The sequence below is a fragment of the Lissotriton vulgaris genome, unplaced genomic scaffold (genome assembly GCF_964263255.1).
Source record: "Lissotriton vulgaris unplaced genomic scaffold, aLisVul1.2 SCAFFOLD_9681, whole genome shotgun sequence".
In the NCBI taxonomy this organism is placed as follows: domain Eukaryota; kingdom Metazoa; phylum Chordata; class Amphibia; order Caudata; family Salamandridae; genus Lissotriton; species Lissotriton vulgaris.
This window is the reverse complement of record NW_028241932.1, coordinates 1-22990: the sequence shown is the minus strand read 5'-3', so window position 1 is coordinate 22990 and position 22990 is coordinate 1. Positions and strand designations below refer to the sequence as shown.

Below are 22990 nucleotides of genomic sequence, written 5' to 3'. Positions count from 1 at the left end.
AAAGAGAGAAAAAAACCTAAGATTAGCAAAATCAAAAAGATAGATTACCTCGAACATCAAAAGAGCAGCATATCGGAACCAGTTCGTGCACAACGGTGCAAACAGCTGCACGGAGACTCCACGGGCCATATTGGACCTGAAAAACAAAGAAATAAACATAAGATTAGCAAAATGAACCAAATGCCTTACCTTAACTGAAAAACAGCAGCATACATACCTGTCTGAACCACTTCGTGCACAGCAGTGCACACATCTGCACGGAGACGCCACTGGCCATATTGGACCTGAAAAACAAAGAAATAAACATAAGATTAGCAAAGTGCCTTACCTTAACTGAAAAACAGCAGCATACATACCTGTCTGAACCACTTCATGCACAGCAGTGCACACAGCTGCACGGAGACGCCACGGGCCATATTGGACCTGAAAAACAGAGAAATAAACATAAGATTAGCAAAATAAACAAAATGCCTTACCTTAACTGAAAAACAGCAGCATACATACCTGTCTGAACCACTTCGTGCACAGCAGTGCACACAGCTGCACGGAGACGCCACGGGCCATATTGGACCTGAAAAACAAAGAAATAAACATAAGATTAGCAAAATAAACAAAATGCCTTACCTTAACTGAAAAACAGCAGCATACATACCTGCATGAACCACTTTGTGCACAGCAGTGCACACAGCTGCAGGGAGACGCCACGGGCCATATTGGACCTGAAAAACAAAGAAATAAACATAAGATTAGCAAAATAAACAAAATGGCTTACCTCTAACAACAAAACAGCAGCATACATACCTGTCTGAACCACTTCGTGCAGAGCAGTGCACACAGCTGCACGGGGACGCCATGGGCCATATTGGACCTTAAAAACAAAGAAATAAACATAAGATTAGCAAAATAAACAAAATGCCTTACATTAACTGAAAAACAGCAGCATACATACCTGTCTGAACCACTTTGTGCACATCAGTGCACACAGCTGCACGGAGACGCCACGGGCCATGTTGTATCTAGAAAAGAGAGAAAAAAAACTAAGATTAGCAAAATCAAAAAGATAGATTACCTCGAACATCAAAAGAGCATCATATCGGAACCAGTTCGTGCACAACGGTGCACACAGTTGCACGGAGACGCCACGGGCCATATTGGACCTGAAAAACAAAGAAATAAATAGAAGATTGGCAAAATAAACCAAATGCCTTACCTTAACTGAAAAACAGCAGCATACATACCTGTCTGAACCACTTCGTGCACAGCAGTGCACACAGCTGCACGGAGACGCCACGGGCCATATTGGACCTGAAAAACAAAGAAATAAACATAAGATTAGCAAAATAAACAAAATGCCTTACCTTATATGAAAAACAGCAGCATACATACCTGTCTGAACCACTTCGTGCACAGCAGTGCACACAGCTGCACGGAGACGCCACGGGCCATATTGGACCTGAAAAACAAAGAAATAAACATAAGATTAGCAAAATAAACAAAATGCCTTACCTTAACTGAAAAACAGCAGCATACATACCTGTCTGAACCACTTCGTGCACAGCAGTGCACACAGCTGCAGGGAGACGCCACGGGCCATATTGGACCTGAAAAACAAAGAAATAAACATAAGATTAGCAAAATAAACAAAATGCCTTACCTTAACTGAAAAACAGCAGCATACATACCTGTCTGAACCACTTTGTGCACAGCAGTGCACACAGCTGCAAGGAGACGCCACGGGCCATACTGGACCTGAAAAACAAAGAAATAAACATAAGATTAGCAAAATAAACAAAATGCCTTACCTTAACTGAAAAACAGCAGCATACATACCTGTCTGAACCACATTGTGCACAGCAGTGCACACAGCTGCAGGGAGACGCCACGGGCCATATTGGACCTGAAAAACAAATAAATAAACATAAGATTAGCAAAATAAACAAAATGGCTTACCTCTAACAACAAAACAGCAGCATACATACCTGTCTGAACCACTTTGTGCACAGCAGTGCACACAGCTGCACGGAGACGCCACGGGCCATATTGGACCTGAAAAGCAAAGAAATAAACATAAGATTAGCAAAATAAACAGAATGGCTTACCTTAACTGAAAAACAGCAGCATACATACCTGTCTGAACCACTTTGTGCACAGCAGTGCACACAGCAGCAGGGAGACGCCACGGGCCATATTGGACCTGAAAAACAAAGAAATAAACATAAGATTAGCAAAATAAACAAAATGGCTTACCTCTAACAGCAAAACAGCAGCATACATACCTGTCTGAACCACTTCGTGCACAACGGTGCACACAGCTGCACGGAGACGCCACGGGCCATATTGGACCTGAAAAACAAAGAAATAAATATAAGATTGGCAAAATAAGCCAAATGCCTTACCTTAACTGAAAAACAGCAGCATACATACCTGTCTGAACCAATTCGTGCACAGCAGTGCACACAGCTGCACGGAGACGCCACGGGCCATATTGGACCTGAAAAACAGAGAAATAAACATAGGATTAGCAAAATAAACAAAATGCCTTACCTTAACTGAAAAACAGCAGCATACATACCTGTCTGAACCACTTCGTGCACAGCAGTGCACACAGCTGCACGGAGACGCCACGGGCCATATTGGACCTGAAAAACAAAGAAATAAACATAAGATTAGCAAAATAAACAAAATGCCTTACCTTAACTGAAAAACAGCAGCATACATACCTGTCTGAACCACTTTGTGCACAGCAGTGCACACAGCTGCAGGGAGACGCCACGGGCCATATTGGACCTGAAAAACAAAGAAATAAACATAAGATTAGCAAAATAAACAAAATGCCTTACCTTTACTGAAAAACAGCAGCATACATACCTGTCTGAACCACTTTGTGCACAGTAGTGCACACAGCTGCAGGGAGACTCCACGGGCCATATTGGACCTAAAAAACAAATAAATAAACATAAGATTAGCAAAATAAACAAAATGTTTTTCCTCTAACAACAAAACAGCAGCATACATACCTTTCTGTACCACTTCGTGCACAGCAGTGCACACAGCTGCACGGAGACGCCACGGGCCATATAGGACCTGAAAAACAAAGAAATAAACATAAGATTAGCAAAAGAAACAAAATGGCTTACCTTAACTGAAAAACAGCAGCATACATACCTGTCTGAACCACTTTGTGCACAGCAGTGCACACAGCTGCAGGGAGACGCCACGGGCCATATTGGACCTGAAAAACAAAGAAATAAACATAAGATTAGCAAAATAAACAAAATGCCTTACCTTAACTGAAAAACAGCAGCATACATACCTGTCTGAACCACTTTGTGCACAGCAGTGCACACAGCTGCAGGGAGACGCCACGGGCCATATTGGACCTGAAAAACAAAGAAATAAACATAAGATTAGCAAAATAAACCAGATGCCTTACCTTAACTGAAAAACAGCAGCATACATACCTGTCTGAACCACTTCGTGCACAGCCGTGCACACAGCTGCAGGGAGACCGGACCATATTGGACCTGAAAAACAAAGAAATAAACATAAGATTAGCAAAATAAACAAAATGCATTACCTTAACTGAAAAACAGCAGCATATATACCTGTCTGAAACACTTCGTGCACAGCAGTGCACACATCTGCACGGAGACGCCACGGGCCATGTTGTATCTAGAAAAGAGAGAAAAAAACCTAAGATTAGCAAAATCAAAAAGATAGATTACCTCGAACATCAAAAGAGCAGCATATCGGAACCAGTTTGTGCACAACGGTGCACACAGGTGCACGGAGACTCCACGGGCCATATTGGACCTGAAAAACAAAGAAATAAACATAAGATTAGCAAAATGAACCAAATGCCTTACCTTAACTGAAAAACAGCAGCATACATACCTGTCTGAACCACTTCGTGCACAGCAGTGCACACATCTGCACGGAGACGCCACGGGCCATATTGGACCTGAAAAACAAAGAAATAAACATAAGATTAGCAAAATGCCTTACCTTAACTGAAAAACAGCAGCATACATACCTGTCTGAACCACTTCATGCACAGCAGTGCACACAGCTGCACGGAGACGCCACAGGCCATATTGGACCTGAAAAACAGAGAAATAAACATAAGATTAGCAAAATAAACAAAATGCCTTACCTTAACTGAAAAACAGCAGCATACATACCTGTCTGAACCACTTCGTGCACAGCAGTGCACACAGCTGCACGGAGACGCCACGGGCCATATTGGACCTGAAAAACAAAGAAATAAACATAAGATTAGCAAAATAAACAAAATGCCTTACCTTAACTGAAAAACAGCAGCATACATACCTGTCTGAACCACTTTGTGCACAGCAGTGCACACAGCTGCAGGGAGACGCCACGGGCCATATTGGACCTGAAAAACAAAGAAATAAACATAAGATTAGCAAAATAAACAAAATGCCTTACCTTTACTGAAAAACAGCAGCATACATACCTGTCTGAACCACTTTGTGCACAGTAGTGCACACAGCTGCAGGGAGACGCCACAGGCCATATTGGACCTAAAAAATAAATAAATAAACATAAGATTAGCAAAATAAACAAAATGTTTTTCCTCTAACAACAAAAGAGCAGCATACATACCTGTCTGAACCACTTCGTGCACAGCAGTGCACACAGCTGCACGAAGACGCCACGGGCCATATTGGACCTGAAAAACAAAGAAATAAACATAAGATTAGCAAAATAAACAAAATGGCTTACCTTAACTGAAAAACAGCAGCATACATACCTGTCTGAACCACTTTGTGCACAGCAGTGCACACAGCTGCAGGGAGACGCCACGGGCCATATTGGACCTGAAAAACAAAGAAATAAACATAAGATTAGCAAAATAAACAAAATGCCTTACCTTAACTGAAAAACAGCAGCATACATACCTGTCTGAACCACTTTGTGCACAGCAGTGCACACAGCTGCAGGGAGACGCCACGGGCCATATTGGACCGGAAAAACAAAGAAATAAACATAAGATTAGCAAAATAAACTAGATGCCTTACCTTAACTGAAAAACAGCAGCATACATAACCGTCTGAACCACTTCGTGCACAGCCGTGCACACAGCTGCAGGGAGACCGGACCATATTGGACCTGAAAAACAAAGAAATAAACATAAGATTAGCAAAATAAACAAAATGCCTTACCTTAACTGAAAAACAGCAGCATATATACCTGTCTGAAACACTTCGTGCACAGCAGTGCACACAGCTGCACGGAGACGCCACGGGCCATGTTGTATCTAGAAAAGAGAGAAAAAACCTAAGATTAGCAAAATCAAAAAGATAGATTACCTCGAACATCAAAAGAGCAGCATATCGGAACCAGTTCGTGCACAACGGTGCACACAGCTGCACGGAGACACCACAGGCCATATTGGACCTGAAAAACAAAGAAATAAACATAAGATTAGCAAAATGAACCAAATGCCTTACCTTAACTGAAAAACAGCAGCATACATACCTGTCTGAACCACTTCGTGCACAGCAGTGCACACAGCTGCACGGAGACGCCACGGGCCATATTGGACCCGAAAAACAAAGAAATGAACATAAGATTAGCAAAATGCCTTATCTTAACTGAAAAACAGCAGCATACATACCTGTCTGAACCACTTCGTGCACAGCAGTGCACACAGCTGCACGGAGACGCCACGGGCCATATTGGACCTGAAAAACAAAGAAATAAACATAAGATTAGCAAAATAAACAAAATGCCTTACCTTAACAAAAAACAGCAGCATACATACCTGTCTGAACCACTTTGTGCACAGCAGTGCACACAGCTGCAGGGAGACGCCACGGGCCATATTGGACCTGAAAAACAAAGAAATAAACATAAGGTTAGCAAAAAAAACCAAATACTTTACCTTAACTGAAAAACAGCAGCATACATACCCGTCTGAACCACTTCGTGCACAGCCAAGCACACAGCTGTACGGAGACGCCACGGGCCATATTGGACCTGAAAAACAAAGAAATAAACATAAGATTAGCAAAATAAACAAAATGGCTTACCTCTAACAGCAAAACAGCAGCATACATACCTGTCTGAACCACTTCGTGCACAACAGTGCACACAGCTGCACGGAGACGCCACAGGCCATATTGGACCTGAAAAACAAAGAAATAAATATAAGATTGGCAAAATAAGCCAAATGCCTTGCCTTAACTAAAAAACAGCAGCATACATACCTGTCTGAACCACTTCGTGCACCACAGTGCACACAGCTGCACGGAGACGCCACGGGCCATATTGGACCTGAAAAACAAAGAAATAAACATAAGATTAGCAAAATAAACAAAATGCCTTACCTTAACTGAAAAACAGCAGCATACATACCTGTCTGAACCACTTCGTGCACAGTAGTGCACACAGCTGCACGGAGACGCCACAGGCCATATTCGACCTGAAAAACAAAGAAATAAACATAAGATTAGCAAAATAAACAAAATGCCTTACCTTAACTGAAAAACAGCAGCATACATACCTGTCTGAACCACTTCGTGCACAGCAGTGCACACAGCTGCACGGAGACGCCACGGGCCATGTTGGACCTGAAAAACAAAGAAATAAACATAAGATTAGCAAAATAAACAAAATGCCTTACCTTAACTGAAAAACAGCAGCATACATACCTGTCTGAACCACTTTGTGCACAGCAGTGCACACAGCTGCAGGGAGACGCCACGGGCCATATTGGACCTGAAAAACAAAGAAATAAACATAAGATTAGCAAAATAAACAAAATGCCTTACCTTAACTGAAAAACAGCAGCATACATACCTGTCTGAACCACTTTGTGCACAGCAGTGCACACAGCTGCAGGGAGACGCCACGGGCCATATTGGACCTGAAAAACAAAGAAATAAACATAAGATTAGCAAAATAAACAAAATGGCTTACCTCTAACAACAAAACAGCAGCATACATACCTGTCTGAACCACTTTGTGCACAGCAGTGCACACAGCTGCACGGAGACGCCACGGGCCATATTGGACCTGAAAAGCAAAGAAATAAACATAAGATTAGCAAAATAAACAAAATGGCTTACCTTAACTGAAAAACAGCAGCATACATACCTGTCTGAACCACTTTGTGACAGCAGTGCACACAGCTGCAGGGAGACGCCACGGGCCATATTGGACCTGAAAAACAAAGAAATAAACATAAGATTAGCAAAATAAACAAAATGGCTTACCTCTAACAGCAAAACAGCAGCATACATACCTGTCTGAACCACTTCGTGCACAACAGTGCACACAGCTGCACGGAGACGCCACGGGCCATATTGGACCTGAAAAACAAAGAAATAAATATAAGATTGGCAAAATAAGCCAAATGCCTTACCTTAACTGAAAAACAGCTGCATACATACCTGTCTGAACCACTTCGTGCACAGCAGTGCACACAGCTGCACGGAGACGCCACGGGCCATATTGGACCTGAAAAACAGAGAAATAAACATAAGATTAGCAAAATAAACAAAATGCCTTACCTTAACTGAAAAACAGCAGCATACATACCTGTCTGAACCACTTCGTGCACAGCAGTGCACACAGCTGCACGGAGACGCCACGGGGCATATTGGACCTGAAAAACAAAGAAATAAACATAAGATTAGCAAAATAAACAAAATGCCTTACCTTAACTGAAAAACAGCAGTATACATACCTGTCTGAACCACTTTGTGCACAGCAGTGCACACAGCTGCAGGGAGACGCCACGGGGCATATTGGACCTGAAAAACCAAGAAATAAACATAAGATTAGCAAAATAAACAAAATGCCTTACCTTAACTGAAAAACAGCAGCATACATACCTGTCTGAACCACTTTGTGCACAGTAGTGCACACAGCTGCAGGGAGACGCCACGGGCCATATTGGACCTAAAAAACAAATAAATAAACATAAGATTAGCAAAATAAACAACATGTTTTTCCTCTAACAACAAAACAGCAGCATACATACCTTTCTGAACCACTTCGTGCACAGCAGTGCACACAGCTGCACGGAGACGCCACGGGCCATATTGGACCTGAAAAACAAAGAAATAAACATAAGATTAGCAAAATAAACAAAATGGCTTACCTTAACTGAAAAACAGCAGCATACATACCTGTCTGAACCACTTTGTGCACAGCAGTGCACACAGCTGCAGGGAGACGCCACGGGCCATATTGGACCTGAAAAACAAAGAAATAAACATAAGATTAGCAAAATAAACAAAATGCCTTACCTTAACTGAAAAACAGCAGCATACATACCTGTCTGAACCACTTTGTGCACAGCAGTGCACACAGCTGCAGGGAGACGCCACCGGCCATATTGGACCTGAAAAACAAAGAAATAAACATAAGATTAGCAAAATAAACCAGATGCCTTACCTTAACTGAAAAACAGCAGCATACATACCCGTCTGAACCACTTCGTGCACAGCCGTGCACACAGCTGCAGGGAGACCGGACCATATTGGACCTGAAAAACAAAGAAATAAACATAAGATTAGCAAAATAAACAAAATGCCTTACCTTAACTGAAAAACAGCAGCATATATACCTGTCTGAAACACTTCGTGCACAGCAGTGCACACAGCTGCACGGAGACGCCACGGGCCATGTTGTATCTAGAAAAGAGAGAAAAAAACCTAAGATTAGCAAAATCAAAAAGATAGATTACCTCGAACATCAAAAGAGCAGCATATCGGAACCAGTTCGTGCACAACGGTGCAAACAGCTGCACGGAGACTCCACGGGCCATATTGGACCTGAAAAACAAAGAAATAAACATAAGATTAGCAAAATGAACCAAATGCCTTACCTTAACTGAAAAACAGCAGCATACATACCTGTCTGAACCACTTCGTGCACAGCAGTGCACACATCTGCACGGAGACGCCACTGGCCATATTGGACCTGAAAAACAAAGAAATAAACATAAGATTAGCAAAGTGCCTTACCTTAACTGAAAAACAGCAGCATACATACCTGTCTGAACCACTTCATGCACAGCAGTGCACACAGCTGCACGGAGACGCCACGGGCCATATTGGACCTGAAAAACAGAGAAATAAACATAAGATTAGCAAAATAAACAAAATGCCTTACCTTAACTGAAAAACAGCAGCATACATACCTGTCTGAACCACTTCGTGCACAGCAGTGCACACAGCTGCACGGAGACGCCACGGGCCATATTGGACCTGAAAAACAAAGAAATAAACATAAGATTAGCAAAATAAACAAAATGCCTTACCTTAACTGAAAAACAGCAGCATACATACCTGTCTGAACCACTTTGTGCACAGCAGTGCACACAGCTGCAGGGAGACGCCACGGGCCATATTGGACCTGAAAAACAAAGAAATAAACATAAGATTAGCAAAATAAACAAAATGGCTTACCTCTAACAACAAAACAGCAGCATACATACCTGTCTGAACCACTTCGTGCAGAGCAGTGCACACAGCTGCACGGAGACGCCATGGGCCATATTGGACCTGAAAAACAAAGAAATAAACATAAGATTAGCAAAATAAACAAAATGCCTTACATTAACTGAAAAACAGCAGCATACATACCTGTCTGAACCACTTTGTGCACATCAGTGCACACAGCTGCACGGAGACGCCACGGGCCATGTTGTATCTAGAAAAGAGAGAAAAAAAACTAAGATTAGCAAAATCAAAAAGATAGATTACCTCGAACATCAAAAGAGCATCATATCGGAACCAGTTCGTGCACAACGGTGCACACAGTTGCACGGAGACGCCACGGGCCATATTGGACCTGAAAAACAAAGAAATAAATAGAAGATTGGCAAAATAAACCAAATGCCTTACCTTAACTGAAAAACAGCAGCATACATACCTGTCTGAACCACTTCGTGCACAGCAGTGCACACAGCTGCACGGAGACGCCACGGGCCATATTGGACCTGAAAAACAAAGAAATAAACATAAGATTAGCAAAATAAACAAAATGCCTTACCTTATATGAAAAACAGCAGCATACATACCTGTCTGAACCACTTCGTGCACAGCAGTGCACACAGCTGCACGGAGACGCCACGGGCCATATTGGACCTGAAAAACAAAGAAATAAACATAAGATTAGCAAAATAAACAAAATGCCTTACCTTAACTGAAAAACAGCAGCATACATACCTGTCTGAACCACTTCGTGCACAGCAGTGCACACAGCTGCAGGGAGACGCCACGGGCCATATTGGACCTGAAAAACAAAGAAATAAACATAAGATTAGCAAAATAAACAAAATGCCTTACCTTAACTGAAAAACAGCAGCATACATACCTGTCTGAACCACTTTGTGCACAGCAGTGCACACAGCTGCAAGGAGACGCCACGGGCCATACTGGACCTGAAAAACAAAGAAATAAACATAAGATTAGCAAAATAAACAAAATGCCTTACCTTAACTGAAAAACAGCAGCATACATACCTGTCTGAACCACATTGTGCACAGCAGTGCACACAGCTGCAGGGAGACGCCACGGGCCATATTGGACCTGAAAAACAAATAAATAAACATAAGATTAGCAAAATAAACAAAATGGCTTACCTCTAACAACAAAACAGCAGCATACATACCTGTCTGAACCACTTTGTGCACAGCAGTGCACACAGCTGCACGGAGACGCCACGGGCCATATTGGACCTGAAAAGCAAAGAAATAAACATAAGATTAGCAAAATAAACAGAATGGCTTACCTTAACTGAAAAACAGCAGCATACATACCTGTCTGAACCACTTTGTGCACAGCAGTGCACACAGCAGCAGGGAGACGCCACGGGCCATATTGGACCTGAAAAACAAAGAAATAAACATAAGATTAGCAAAATAAACAAAATGGCTTACCTCTAACAGCAAAACAGCAGCATACATACCTGTCTGAACCACTTCGTGCACAACGGTGCACACAGCTGCACGGAGACGCCACGGGCCATATTGGACCTGAAAAACAAAGAAATAAATATAAGATTGGCAAAATAAGCCAAATGCCTTACCTTAACTGAAAAACAGCAGCATACATACCTGTCTGAACCAATTCGTGCACAGCAGTGCACACAGCTGCACAGAGACGCCACGGGCCATATTGGACCTGAAAAACAGAGAAATAAACATAGGATTAGCAAAATAAACAAAATGCCTTACCTTAACTGAAAAACAGCAGCATACATACCTGTCTGAACCACTTCGTGCACAGCAGTGCACACAGCTGCACGGAGACGCCACGGGCCATATTGGACCTGAAAAACAAAGAAATAAACATAAGATTAGCAAAATAAACAAAATGCCTTACCTTAACTGAAAAACAGCAGCATACATACCTGTCTGAACCACTTTGTGCACAGCAGTGCACACAGCTGCAGGGAGACGCCACGGGCCATATTGGACCTGAAAAACAAAGAAATAAACATAAGATTAGCAAAATAAACAAAATGCCTTACCTTTACTGAAAAACAGCAGCATACATACCTGTCTGAACCACTTTGTGCACAGTAGTGCACAAAGCTGCAGGGAGACTCCACGGGCCATATTGGACCTAAAAAACAAATAAATAAACATAAGATTAGCAAAATAAACAAAATGTTTTTCCTCTAACAACAAAACAGCAGCATACATACCTTTCTGTACCACTTCGTGCACAGCAGTGCACACAGCTGCACGGAGACGCCACGGGCCATATAGGACCTGAAAAACAAAGAAATAAACATAAGATTAGCAAAAGAAACAAAATGGCTTACCTTAACTGAAAAACAGCAGCATACATACCTGTCTGAACCACTTTGTGCACAGCAGTGCACACAGCTGCAGGGAGACGCCACGGGCCATATTGGACCTGAAAAACAAAGAAATAAACATAAGATTAGCAAAATAAACAAAATGCCTTACCTTAACTGAAAAACAGCAGCATACATACCTGTCTGAACCACTTTGTGCACAGCAGTGCACACAGCTGCAGGGAGACGCCACGGGCCATATTGGACCTGAAAAACAAAGAAATAAACATAAGATTAGCAAAATAAACCAGATGCCTTACCTTAACTGAAAAACAGCAGCATACATACCTGTCTGAACCACTTCGTGCACAGCCGTGCACACAGCTGCAGGGAGACCGGACCATATTGGACCTGAAAAACAAAGAAATAAACATAAGATTAGCAAAATAAACAAAATGCATTACCTTAACTGAAAAACAGCAGCATATATACCTGTCTGAAACACTTTGTGCACAGCAGTGCACACATCTGCACGGAGACGCCACGGGCCATGTTGTATCTAGAAAAGAGAGAAAAAAACCTAAGATTAGCAAAATCAAAAAGATAGATTACCTCGAACATCAAAAGAGCAGCATATCGGAACCAGTTTGTGCACAACGGTGCACACAGCTGCACGGAGACTCCACGGGCCATATTGGACCTGAAAAACAAAGAAATAAACATAAGATTAGCAAAATGAACCAAATGCCTTACCTTAACTGAAAAACAGCAGCATACATACCTGTCTGAACCACTTCGTGCACAGCAGTGCACACATCTGCACGGAGACGCCACGGGCCATATTGGACCTGAAAAACAAAGAAATAAACATAAGATTAGCAAAATGCCTTACCTTAACTGAAAAACAGCAGCATACATACCTGTCTGAACCACTTCATGCACAGCAGTGCACACAGCTGCACGGAGACGCCACAGGCCATATTGGACCTGAAAAACAGAGAAATAAACATAAGATTAGCAAAATAAACAAAATGCCTTACCTTAACTGAAAAACAGCAGCATACATACCTGTCTGAACCACTTCGTGCACAGCAGTGCACACAGCTGCACGGAGACGCCACGGGCCATATTGGACCTGAAAAACAAAGAAATAAACATAAGATTAGCAAAATAAACAAAATGCCTTACCTTAACTGAAAAACAGCAGCATACATACCTGTCTGAACCACTTTGTGCACAGCAGTGCACACAGCTGCAGGGAGACGCCACGGGCCATATTGGACCTGAAAAACAAAGAAATAAACATAAGATTAGCAAAATAAACAAAATGCCTTACCTTTACTGAAAAACAGCAGCATACATACCTGTCTGAACCACTTTGTGCACAGTAGTGCACACAGCTGCAGGGAGACGCCACAGGCCATATTGGACCTAAAAAATAAATAAATAAACATAAGATTAGCAAAATAAACAAAATGTTTTTCCTCTAACAACAAAAGAGCAGCATACATACCTGTCTGAACCACTTCGTGCACAGCAGTGCACACAGCTGCACGAAGATGCCACGGGCCATATTGGACCTGAAAAACAAAGAAATAAACATAAGATTAGCAAAATAAACAAAATGGCTTACCTTAACTGAAAAACAGCAGCATACATACCTGTCTGAACCACTTTGTGCACAGCAGTGCACACAGCTGCAGGGAGACGCCACGGGCCATATTGGACCTGAAAAACAAAGAAATAAACATAAGATTAGCAAAATAAACAAAATGCCTTACCTTAACTGAAAAACAGCAGCATACATACCTGTCTGAACCACTTTGTGCACAGCAGTGCACACAGCTGCAGGGAGACGCCACGGGCCATATTGGACCGGAAAAACAAAGAAATAAACATAAGATTAGCAAAATAAACTAGATGCCTTACCTTAACTGAAAAACAGCAGCATACATAACCGTCTGAACCACTTCGTGCACAGCCGTGCACACAGCTGCAGGGAGACCGGACCATATTGGACCTGAAAAACAAAGAAATAAACATAAGATTAGCAAAATAAACAAAATGCCTTACCTTAACTGAAAAACAGCAGCATATATACCTGTCTGAAACACTTCGTGCACAGCAGTGCACACAGCTGCACGGAGACGCCACGGGCCATGTTGTATCTAGAAAAGAGAGAAAAAACCTAAGATTAGCAAAATCAAAAAGATAGATTACCTCGAACATCAAAAGAGCAGCATATCGGAACCAGTTCGTGCACAACGGTGCACACAGCTGCACGGAGACACCACAGGCCATATTGGACCTGAAAAACAAAGAAATAAACATAAGATTAGCAAAATGAACCAAATGCCTTACCTTAACTGAAAAACAGCAGCATACATACCTGTCTGAACCACTTCGTGCACAGCAGTGCACACAGCTGCACGGAGACGCCACGGGCCATATTGGACCCGAAAAACAAAGAAATGAACATAAGATTAGCAAAATGCCTTATCTTAACTGAAAAACAGCAGCATACATACCTGTCTGAACCACTTCGTGCACAGCAGTGCACACAGCTGCACGGAGACGCCACGGGCCATATTGGACCTGAAAAACAAAGAAATAAACATAAGATTAGCAAAATAAACAAAATGCCTTACCTTAACAAAAAACAGCAGCATACATACCTGTCTGAACCACTTTGTGCACAGCAGTGCACACAGCTGCAGGGAGACGCCACGGGCCATATTGGACCTGAAAAACAAAGAAATAAACATAAGGTTAGCAAAAAAAACCAAATACTTTACCTTAACTGAAAAACAGCAGCATACATACCCGTCTGAACCACTTCGTGCACAGCCAAGCACACAGCTGTACGGAGACCGGGCCATATTGGACCTGAAAAACAAAAAAATAAACATAAGATTAGCAAAATAAACAAAATGACTTACCTCTAACAGGAAAACAGCAGCATACATACCTGTCTGAACCACTTCGTGCACAGCACTGCACACAGCTGCACAGAGACGCCACGGGCCATATTGGACCTGAAAAACAAAGAAATAAACATAAGATTAGCAAAATAAACAAAATGGCTTACCTCTAACAACAAAACAGCAGCATACATACCTGTCTGAACCACTTCGTGCACAGCAGTGCACACAGCTGCACGGAGACGCCACGGGCCATATTGGACCTGAAAAACAAAGAAATAAACATAAGATTAGCAAAATAAACAAAATGCCTTACCTTAAGTGAAAAACAGAAGCATACATACCTGTCTGAACCACTTCGTGCACAGCAGTGCACACAGCTGCACGGAGATGCCACGGGCCATATTGGACCTGAAAAACAAAGAAATAAACATAAGATTAGCAAAATAAACAAAATGCCTTACCTTAACTGAAAAACAGCAGCATACATACCTGTCTGAACCACTTTGTGCACAGCAGTGCACACAGCTGCAGGGAGACGCCACGGGCCATATTGGACCTGAAAAACAAAGAAATAAACATAAGATTAGCAAAATAAACAAAATGCCTTACCTTAACTGAAAAACAGCAGCATACATACCTGTCTGAACCACTTCGTGCACAGCAGTGCACACAGCTGTACGGAGACGCCACGGGCCATATTGGACCTGAAAAACAAAGAAATAAACATAAGATTAGCAAAATAAACAAAATGCCTTACCTTAAGTGAAAAACAGAAGCATACATACCTGTCTGACCCACTTCGTGCACAGCAGTGCACACAGCTGCACGGAGACGCCACGGGCCATATTGGACCTGAAAAACAAAGTAATAAACATAAGATTAGAAAAATAAACAAAATGGCTTACCTTAACTGAAAAACAGCAGCATACATACCTGTCTGAACCACTTTGTGCACAGCAGTGCACACAGCTGCAGGGAGACGCCACGGGCCATATTGGACCTGAAAAACAAAGAAATAAACATAAGATTAGCAAAATAAACCAGATGCCTTACCTTAACTGAAAAACAGCAGCATACATACCCGTCTGAACCACTTCGTGCACAGCCGTGCACACAGCTGCAGGGAGACCGGACCATATTGGACCTGAAAAACAAAGAAATAAACATAAGATTAGCAAAATAAACAAAATGCCTTACCTTAACTGAAAAACAGCAGCATATATACCTGTCTGAAACACTTCGTGCACAGCAGTGCACACAGCTGCACGGAGACGCCACGGGCCATGTTGTATCTAGAAAAGAGAGAAAAAAACCTAAGATTAGCAAAATCAAAAAGATAGATTACCTCGAACATCAAAAGAGCAGCATATCGGAACCAGTTCGTGCACAACGGTGCAAACAGCTGCACGGAGACTCCACGGGCCATATTGGACCTGAAAAACAAAGAAATAAACATAAGATTAGCAAAATGAACCAAATGCCTTACCTTAACTGAAAAACAGCAGCATACATACCTGTCTGAACCACTTCGTGCACAGCAGTGCACACATCTGCACGGAGACGCCACTGGCCATATTGGACCTGAAAAACAAAGAAATAAACATAAGATTAGCAAAGTGCCTTACCTTAACTGAAAAACAGCAGCATACATACCTGTCTGAACCACTTCATGCACAGCAGTGCACACAGCTGCACGGAGACGCCACGGGCCATATTGGACCTGAAAAACAGAGAAATAAACATAAGATTAGCAAAATAAACAAAATGCCTTACCTTAACTGAAAAACAGCAGCATACATACCTGTCTGAACCACTTCGTGCACAGCAGTGCACACAGCTGCACGGAGACGCCACGGGCCATATTGGACCTGAAAAACAAAGAAATAAACATAAGATTAGCAAAATAAACAAAATGCCTTACCTTAACTGAAAAACAGCAGCATACATACCTGTCTGAACCACTTTGTGCACAGCAGTGCACACAGCTGCAGGGAGACGCCACGGGCCATATTGGACCTGAAAAACAAAGAAATAAACATAAGATTAGCAAAATAAACAAAATGGCTTACCTCTAACAACAAAACAGCAGCATACATACCTGTCTGAACCACTTCGTGCAGAGCAGTGCACACAGCTGCACGGAGACGCCATGGGCCATATTGGACCTGAAAAACAAAGAAATAAACATAAGATTAGCAAAATAAACAAAATGCCTTACATTAACTGAAAAACAGCAGCATACATACCTGTCTGAACCACTTTGTGCACATCAGTGCACACAGCTGCACGGAGACGCCACGGGCCATGTTGTATCTAGAAAAGAGAGAAAAAAAACTAAGATTAGCAAAATCAAAAAGATAGATTACCTCGAACATCAAAAGAGCATCATATCGGAACCAGTTCGTGCACAACGGTGCACACAGTTGCACGGAGACGCCACGGGCCATATTGGACCTGAAAAACAAAGAAATAAATAGAAGATTGGCAAAATAAACCAAATGCCTTACCTTAACTGAAAAACAGCAGCATACATACCTGTCTGAACCACTTCGTGCACAGCAGTGCACACAGCTGCACGGAGACGCCACGGGCCATATTGGACCTGAAAAACAAAGAAATAAACATAAGATTAGCAAAATAAACAAAATGCCTTACCTTATATGAAAAACAGCAGCATACATACCTGTCTGAACCACTTCGTGCACAGCAGTGCACACAGCTGCACGGAGACGCCACGGGCCATATTGGACCTGAAAAACAAAGAAATAAACATAAGATTAGCAAAATAAACAAAATGCCTTACCTTAACTGAAAAACAGCAGCATACATACCTGTCTGAACCACTTCGTGCACAGCAGTGCACACAGCTGCAGGGAGACGCCACGGGCCATATTGGACCTGAAAAACAAAGAAATAAACATAAGATTAGCAAAATAAACAAAATGCCTTACCTTAACTGAAAAACAGCAGCATACATACCTGTCTGAACCACTTTGTGCACAGCAGTGCACACAGCTGCAAGGAGACGCCACGGGCCATACTGGACCTGAAAAACAAAGAAATAAACATAAGATTAGCAAAATAAACAAAATGCCTTACCTTAACTGAAAAACAGCAGCATACATACCTGTCTGAACCACATTGTGCACAGCAGTGCACACAGCTGCAGGGAGACGCCACGGGCCATATTGGACCTGAAAAACAAATAAATAAACATAAGATTAGCAAAATAAACAAAATGGCTTACCTCTAACAACAAAACAGCAGCATACATACCTGTCTGAACCACTTTGTGCACAGCAGTGCACACAGCTGCACGGAGACGCCACGGGCCATATTGGACCTGAAAAGCAAAGAAATAAACATAAGATTAGCAAAATAAACAGAATGGCTTACCTTAACTGAAAAACAGCAGCATACATACCTGTCTGAACCACTTTGTGCACAGCAGTGCACACAGCAGCAGGGAGACGCCACGGGCCATATTGGACCTGAAAAACAAAGAAATAAACATAAGATTAGCAAAATAAACAAAATGGCTTACCTCTAACAGCAAAACAGCAGCATACATACCTGTCTGAACCACTTCGTGCACAACGGTGCACACAGCTGCACGGAGACGCCACGGGCCATATTGGACCTGAAAAACAAAGAAATAAATATAAGATTGGCAAAATAAGCCAAATGCCTTACCTTAACTGAAAAACAGCAGCATACATACCTGTCTGAACCAATTCGTGCACAGCAGTGCACACAGCTGCACAGAGACGCCACGGGCCATATTGGACCTGAAAAACAGAGAAATAAACATAGGATTAGCAAAATAAACAAAATGCCTTACCTTAACTGAAAAACAGCAGCATACATACCTGTCTGAACCACTTCGTGCACAGCAGTGCACACAGCTGCACGGAGACGCCACGGGCCATATTGGACCTGAAAAACAAAGAAATAAACATAAGATTAGCAAAATAAACAAAATGCCTTACCTTAACTGAAAAACAGCAGCATACATACCTGTCTGAACCACTTTGTGCACAGCAGTGCACACAGCTGCAGGGAGACGCCACGGGCCATATTGGACCTGAAAAACAAAGAAATAAACATAAGATTAGCAAAATAAACAAAATGCCTTACCTTTACTGAAAAACAGCAGCATACATACCTGTCTGAACCACTTTGTGCACAGTAGTGCACAAAGCTGCAGGGAGACTCCACGGGCCATATTGGACCTAAAAAACAAATAAATAAACATAAGATTAGCAAAATAAACAAAATGTTTTTCCTCTAACAACAAAACAGCAGCATACATACCTTTCTGTACCACTTCGTGCACAGCAGTGCACACAGCTGCACGGAGACGCCACGGGCCATATAGGACCTGAAAAACAAAGAAATAAACATAAGATTAGCAAAAGAAACAAAATGGCTTACCTTAACTGAAAAACAGCAGCATACATACCTGTCTGAACCACTTTGTGCACAGCAGTGCACACAGCTGCAGGGAGACGCCACGGGCCATATTGGACCTGAAAAACAAAGAAATAAACATAAGATTAGCAAAATAAACAAAATGCCTTACCTTAACTGAAAAACAGCAGCATACATACCTGTCTGAACCACTTTGTGCACAGCAGTGCACACAGCTGCAGGGAGACGCCACGGGCCATATTGGACCTGAAAAACAAAGAAATAAACATAAGATTAGCAAAATAAACCAGATGCCTTACCTTAACTGAAAAACAGCAGCATACATACCTGTCTGAACCACTTCGTGCACAGCCGTGCACACAGCTGCAGGGAGACCGGACCATATTGGACCTGAAAAACAAAGAAATAAACATAAGATTAGCAAAATAAACAAAATGCATTACCTTAACTGAAAAACAGCAGCATATATACCTGTCTGAAACACTTTGTGCACAGCAGTGCACACATCTGCACGGAGACGCCACGGGCCATGTTGTATCTAGAAAAGAGAGAAAAAAACCTAAGATTAGCAAAATCAAAAAGATAGATTACCTCGAACATCAAAAGAGCAGCATATCGGAACCAGTTTGTGCACAACGGTGCACACAGCTGCACGGAGACTCCACGGGCCATATTGGACCTGAAAAACAAAGAAATAAACATAAGATTAGCAAAATGAACCAAATGCCTTACCTTAACTGAAAAACAGCAGCATACATACCTGTCTGAACCACTTCGTGCACAGCAGTGCACACATCTGCACGGAGACGCCACGGGCCATATTGGACCTGAAAAACAAAGAAATAAACATAAGATTAGCAAAATGCCTTACCTTAACTGAAAAACAGCAGCATACATACCTGTCTGAACCACTTCATGCACAGCAGTGCACACAGCTGCACGGAGACGCCACAGGCCATATTGGACCTGAAAAACAGAGAAATAAACATAAGATTAGCAAAATAAACAAAATGCCTTACCTTAACTGAAAAACAGCAGCATACATACCTGTCTGAACCACTTCGTGCACAGCAGTGCACACAGCTGCACGGAGACGCCACGGGCCATATTGGACCTGAAAAACAAAGAAATAAACATAAGATTAGCAAAATAAACAAAATGCCTTACCTTAACTGAAAAACAGCAGCATACATACCTGTCTGAACCACTTTGTGCACAGCAGTGCACACAGCTGCAGGGAGACGCCACGGGCCATATTGGACCTGAAAAACAAAGAAATAAACATAAGATTAGCAAAATAAACAAAATGCCTTACCTTTACTGAAAAACAGCAGCATACATACCTGTCTGAACCACTTTGTGCACAGTAGTGCACACAGCTGCAGGGAGACGCCACAGGCCATATTGGACCTAAAAAATAAATAAATAAACATAAGATTAGCAAAATAAACAAAATGTTTTTCCTCTAACAACAAAAGAGCAGCATACATACCTGTCTGAACCACTTCGTGCACAGCAGTGCACACAGCTGCACGAAGACGCCACGGGCCATATTGGACCTGAAAAACAAAGAAATAAACATAAGATTAGCAAAATAAACAAAATGGCTTACCTTAACTGAAAAACAGCAGCATACATACCTGTCTGAACCACTTTGTGCACAGCAGTGCACACAGCTGCAGGGAGACGCCACGGGCCATATTGGACCTGAAAAACAAAGAAATAAACATAAGATTAGCAAAATAAACAAAATGCCTTACCTTAACTGAAAAACAGCAGCATACATACCTGTCTGAACCACTTTGTGCACAGCAGTGCACACAGCTGCAGGGAGACGCCACGGGCCATATTGGACCGGAAAAACAAAGAAATAAACATAAGATTAGCAAAATAAACTAGATGCCTTACCTTAACTGAAAAACAGCAGCATACATAACCGTCTGAACCACTTCGTGCACAGCCGTGCACACAGCTGCAGGGAGACCGGACCATATTGGACCTGAAAAACAAAGAAATAAACATAAGATTAGCAAAATAAACAAAATGCCTTACCTTAACTGAAAAACAGCAGCATATATACCTGTCTGAAACACTTCGTGCACAGCAGTGCACACAGCTGCACGGAGACGCCACGGGCCATGTTGTATCTAGAAAAGAGAGAAAAAACCTAAGATTAGCAAAATCAAAAAGATAGATTACCTCGAACATCAAAAGAGCAGCATATCGGAACCAGTTCGTGCACAACGGTGCACACAGCTGCACGGAGACACCACAGGCCATATTGGACCTGAAAAACAAAGAAATAAACATAAGATTAGCAAAATGAACCAAATGCCTTACCTTAACTGAAAAACAGCAGCATACATACCTGTCTGAACCACTTCGTGCACAGCAGTGCACACAGCTGCACGGAGACGCCACGGGCCATATTGGACCCGAAAAACAAAGAAATGAACATAAGATTAGCAAAATGCCTTATCTTAACTGAAAAACAGCAGCATACATACCTGTCTGAACCACTTCGTGCACAGCAGTGCACACAGCTGCACGGAGACGCCACGGGCCATATTGGACCTGAAAAACAAAGAAATAAACATAAGATTAGCAAAATAAACAAAATGCCTTACCTTAACAAAAAACAGCAGCATACATACCTGTCTGAACCACTTTGTGCACAGCAGTGCACACAGCTGCAGGGAGACGCCACGGGCCATATTGGACCTGAAAAACAAAGAAATAAACATAAGGTTAGCAAAAAAAACCAAATACTTTACCTTAACTGAAAAACAGCAGCATACATACCCGTCTGAACCACTTCGTGCACAGCCAAGCACACAGCTGTACGGAGACCGGGCCATATTGGACCTGAAAAACAAAAAAATAAACATAAGATTAGCAAAATAAACAAAATGACTTACCTCTAACAGGAAAACAGCAGCATACATACCTGTCTGAACCACTTCGTGCACAGCACTGCACACAGCTGCACAGAGACGCCACGGGCCATATTGGACCTGAAAAACAAAGAAATAAACATAAGATTAGCAAAATAAACAAAATGGCTTACCTCTAACAACAAAACAGCAGCATACATACCTGTCTGAACCACTTCGTGCACAGCAGTGCACACAGCTGCACGGAGACGCCACGGGCCATATTGGACCTGAAAAACAAAGAAATAAACATAAGATTAGCAAAATAAACAAAATGCCTTACCTTAAGTGAAAAACAGAAGCATACATACCTGTCTGAACCACTTCGTGCACAGCAGTGCACACAGCTGCACGGAGATGCCACGGGCCATATTGGACCTGAAAAACAAAGAAATAAACATAAGATTAGCAAAATAAACAAAATGCCTTACCTTAACTGAAAAACAGCAGCATACATACCTGTCTGAACCACTTTGTGCACAGCAGTGCACACAGCTGCAGGGAGACGCCACGGGCCATATTGGACCTGAAAAACAAAGAAATAAACATAAGATTAGCAAAATAAACAAAATGCCTTACCTTAACTGAAAAACAGCAGCATACATACCTGTCTGAACCACTTCGTGCACAGCAGTGCACACAGCTGTACGGAGACGCCACGGGCCATATTGGACCTGAAAAACAAAGAAATAAACATAAGATTAGCAAAATAAACAAAATGCCTTACCTTAAGTGAAAAACAGAAGCATACATACCTGTCTGACCCACTTCGTGCACAGCAGTGCACACAGCTGCACGGAGACGCCACGGGCCATATTGGACCTGAAAAACAAAGTAATAAACATAAGATTAGAAAAATAAACAAAATGGCTTACCTTAACTGAAAAACAGCAGCATACATACCTGTCTGAACCACTT

The 22990-nt window shown here is 42.2% G+C and overlaps 1 protein-coding gene across 1 annotated transcript in view; it reads right to left on the bottom strand.

Moving 5' to 3' along the window:
* The window catches only part of LOC147669134 (uncharacterized), a gene marked incomplete at both ends in the record, with an annotated part of 30272 nt that extends 8986 nt beyond the window's left edge, over positions 1 to 21286 (bottom strand). Inside the window, 26 exons of the mRNA XM_086948200.1 lie at positions 123 to 136; positions 773 to 868; positions 950 to 1016; positions 1239 to 1305; positions 1387 to 1453; positions 2277 to 2343; positions 3286 to 3380; positions 3606 to 3672; positions 4182 to 4248; positions 4627 to 4693; positions 5215 to 5281; positions 8132 to 8226; positions 8600 to 8666; positions 10948 to 11014; positions 11244 to 11310; positions 12853 to 12919; positions 13418 to 13512; positions 13886 to 13952; positions 14313 to 14379; positions 14902 to 14968; positions 15934 to 16000; positions 17808 to 17902; positions 18282 to 18348; positions 20187 to 20253; positions 20632 to 20698; positions 21220 to 21286. Coding sequence (XP_086804326.1) covers positions 123 to 136; positions 773 to 868; positions 950 to 1016; positions 1239 to 1305; positions 1387 to 1453; positions 2277 to 2343; positions 3286 to 3380; positions 3606 to 3672; positions 4182 to 4248; positions 4627 to 4693; positions 5215 to 5281; positions 8132 to 8226; positions 8600 to 8666; positions 10948 to 11014; positions 11244 to 11310; positions 12853 to 12919; positions 13418 to 13512; positions 13886 to 13952; positions 14313 to 14379; positions 14902 to 14968; positions 15934 to 16000; positions 17808 to 17902; positions 18282 to 18348; positions 20187 to 20253; positions 20632 to 20698; positions 21220 to 21286 — 1830 coding nt within the window. The remainder of the gene's footprint in view (positions 1 to 122; positions 137 to 772; positions 869 to 949; positions 1017 to 1238; positions 1306 to 1386; positions 1454 to 2276; positions 2344 to 3285; positions 3381 to 3605; positions 3673 to 4181; positions 4249 to 4626; positions 4694 to 5214; positions 5282 to 8131; positions 8227 to 8599; positions 8667 to 10947; positions 11015 to 11243; positions 11311 to 12852; positions 12920 to 13417; positions 13513 to 13885; positions 13953 to 14312; positions 14380 to 14901; positions 14969 to 15933; positions 16001 to 17807; positions 17903 to 18281; positions 18349 to 20186; positions 20254 to 20631; positions 20699 to 21219) is intronic.
* Positions 21287 to 22990: the final 1704 nt, after the last annotated feature.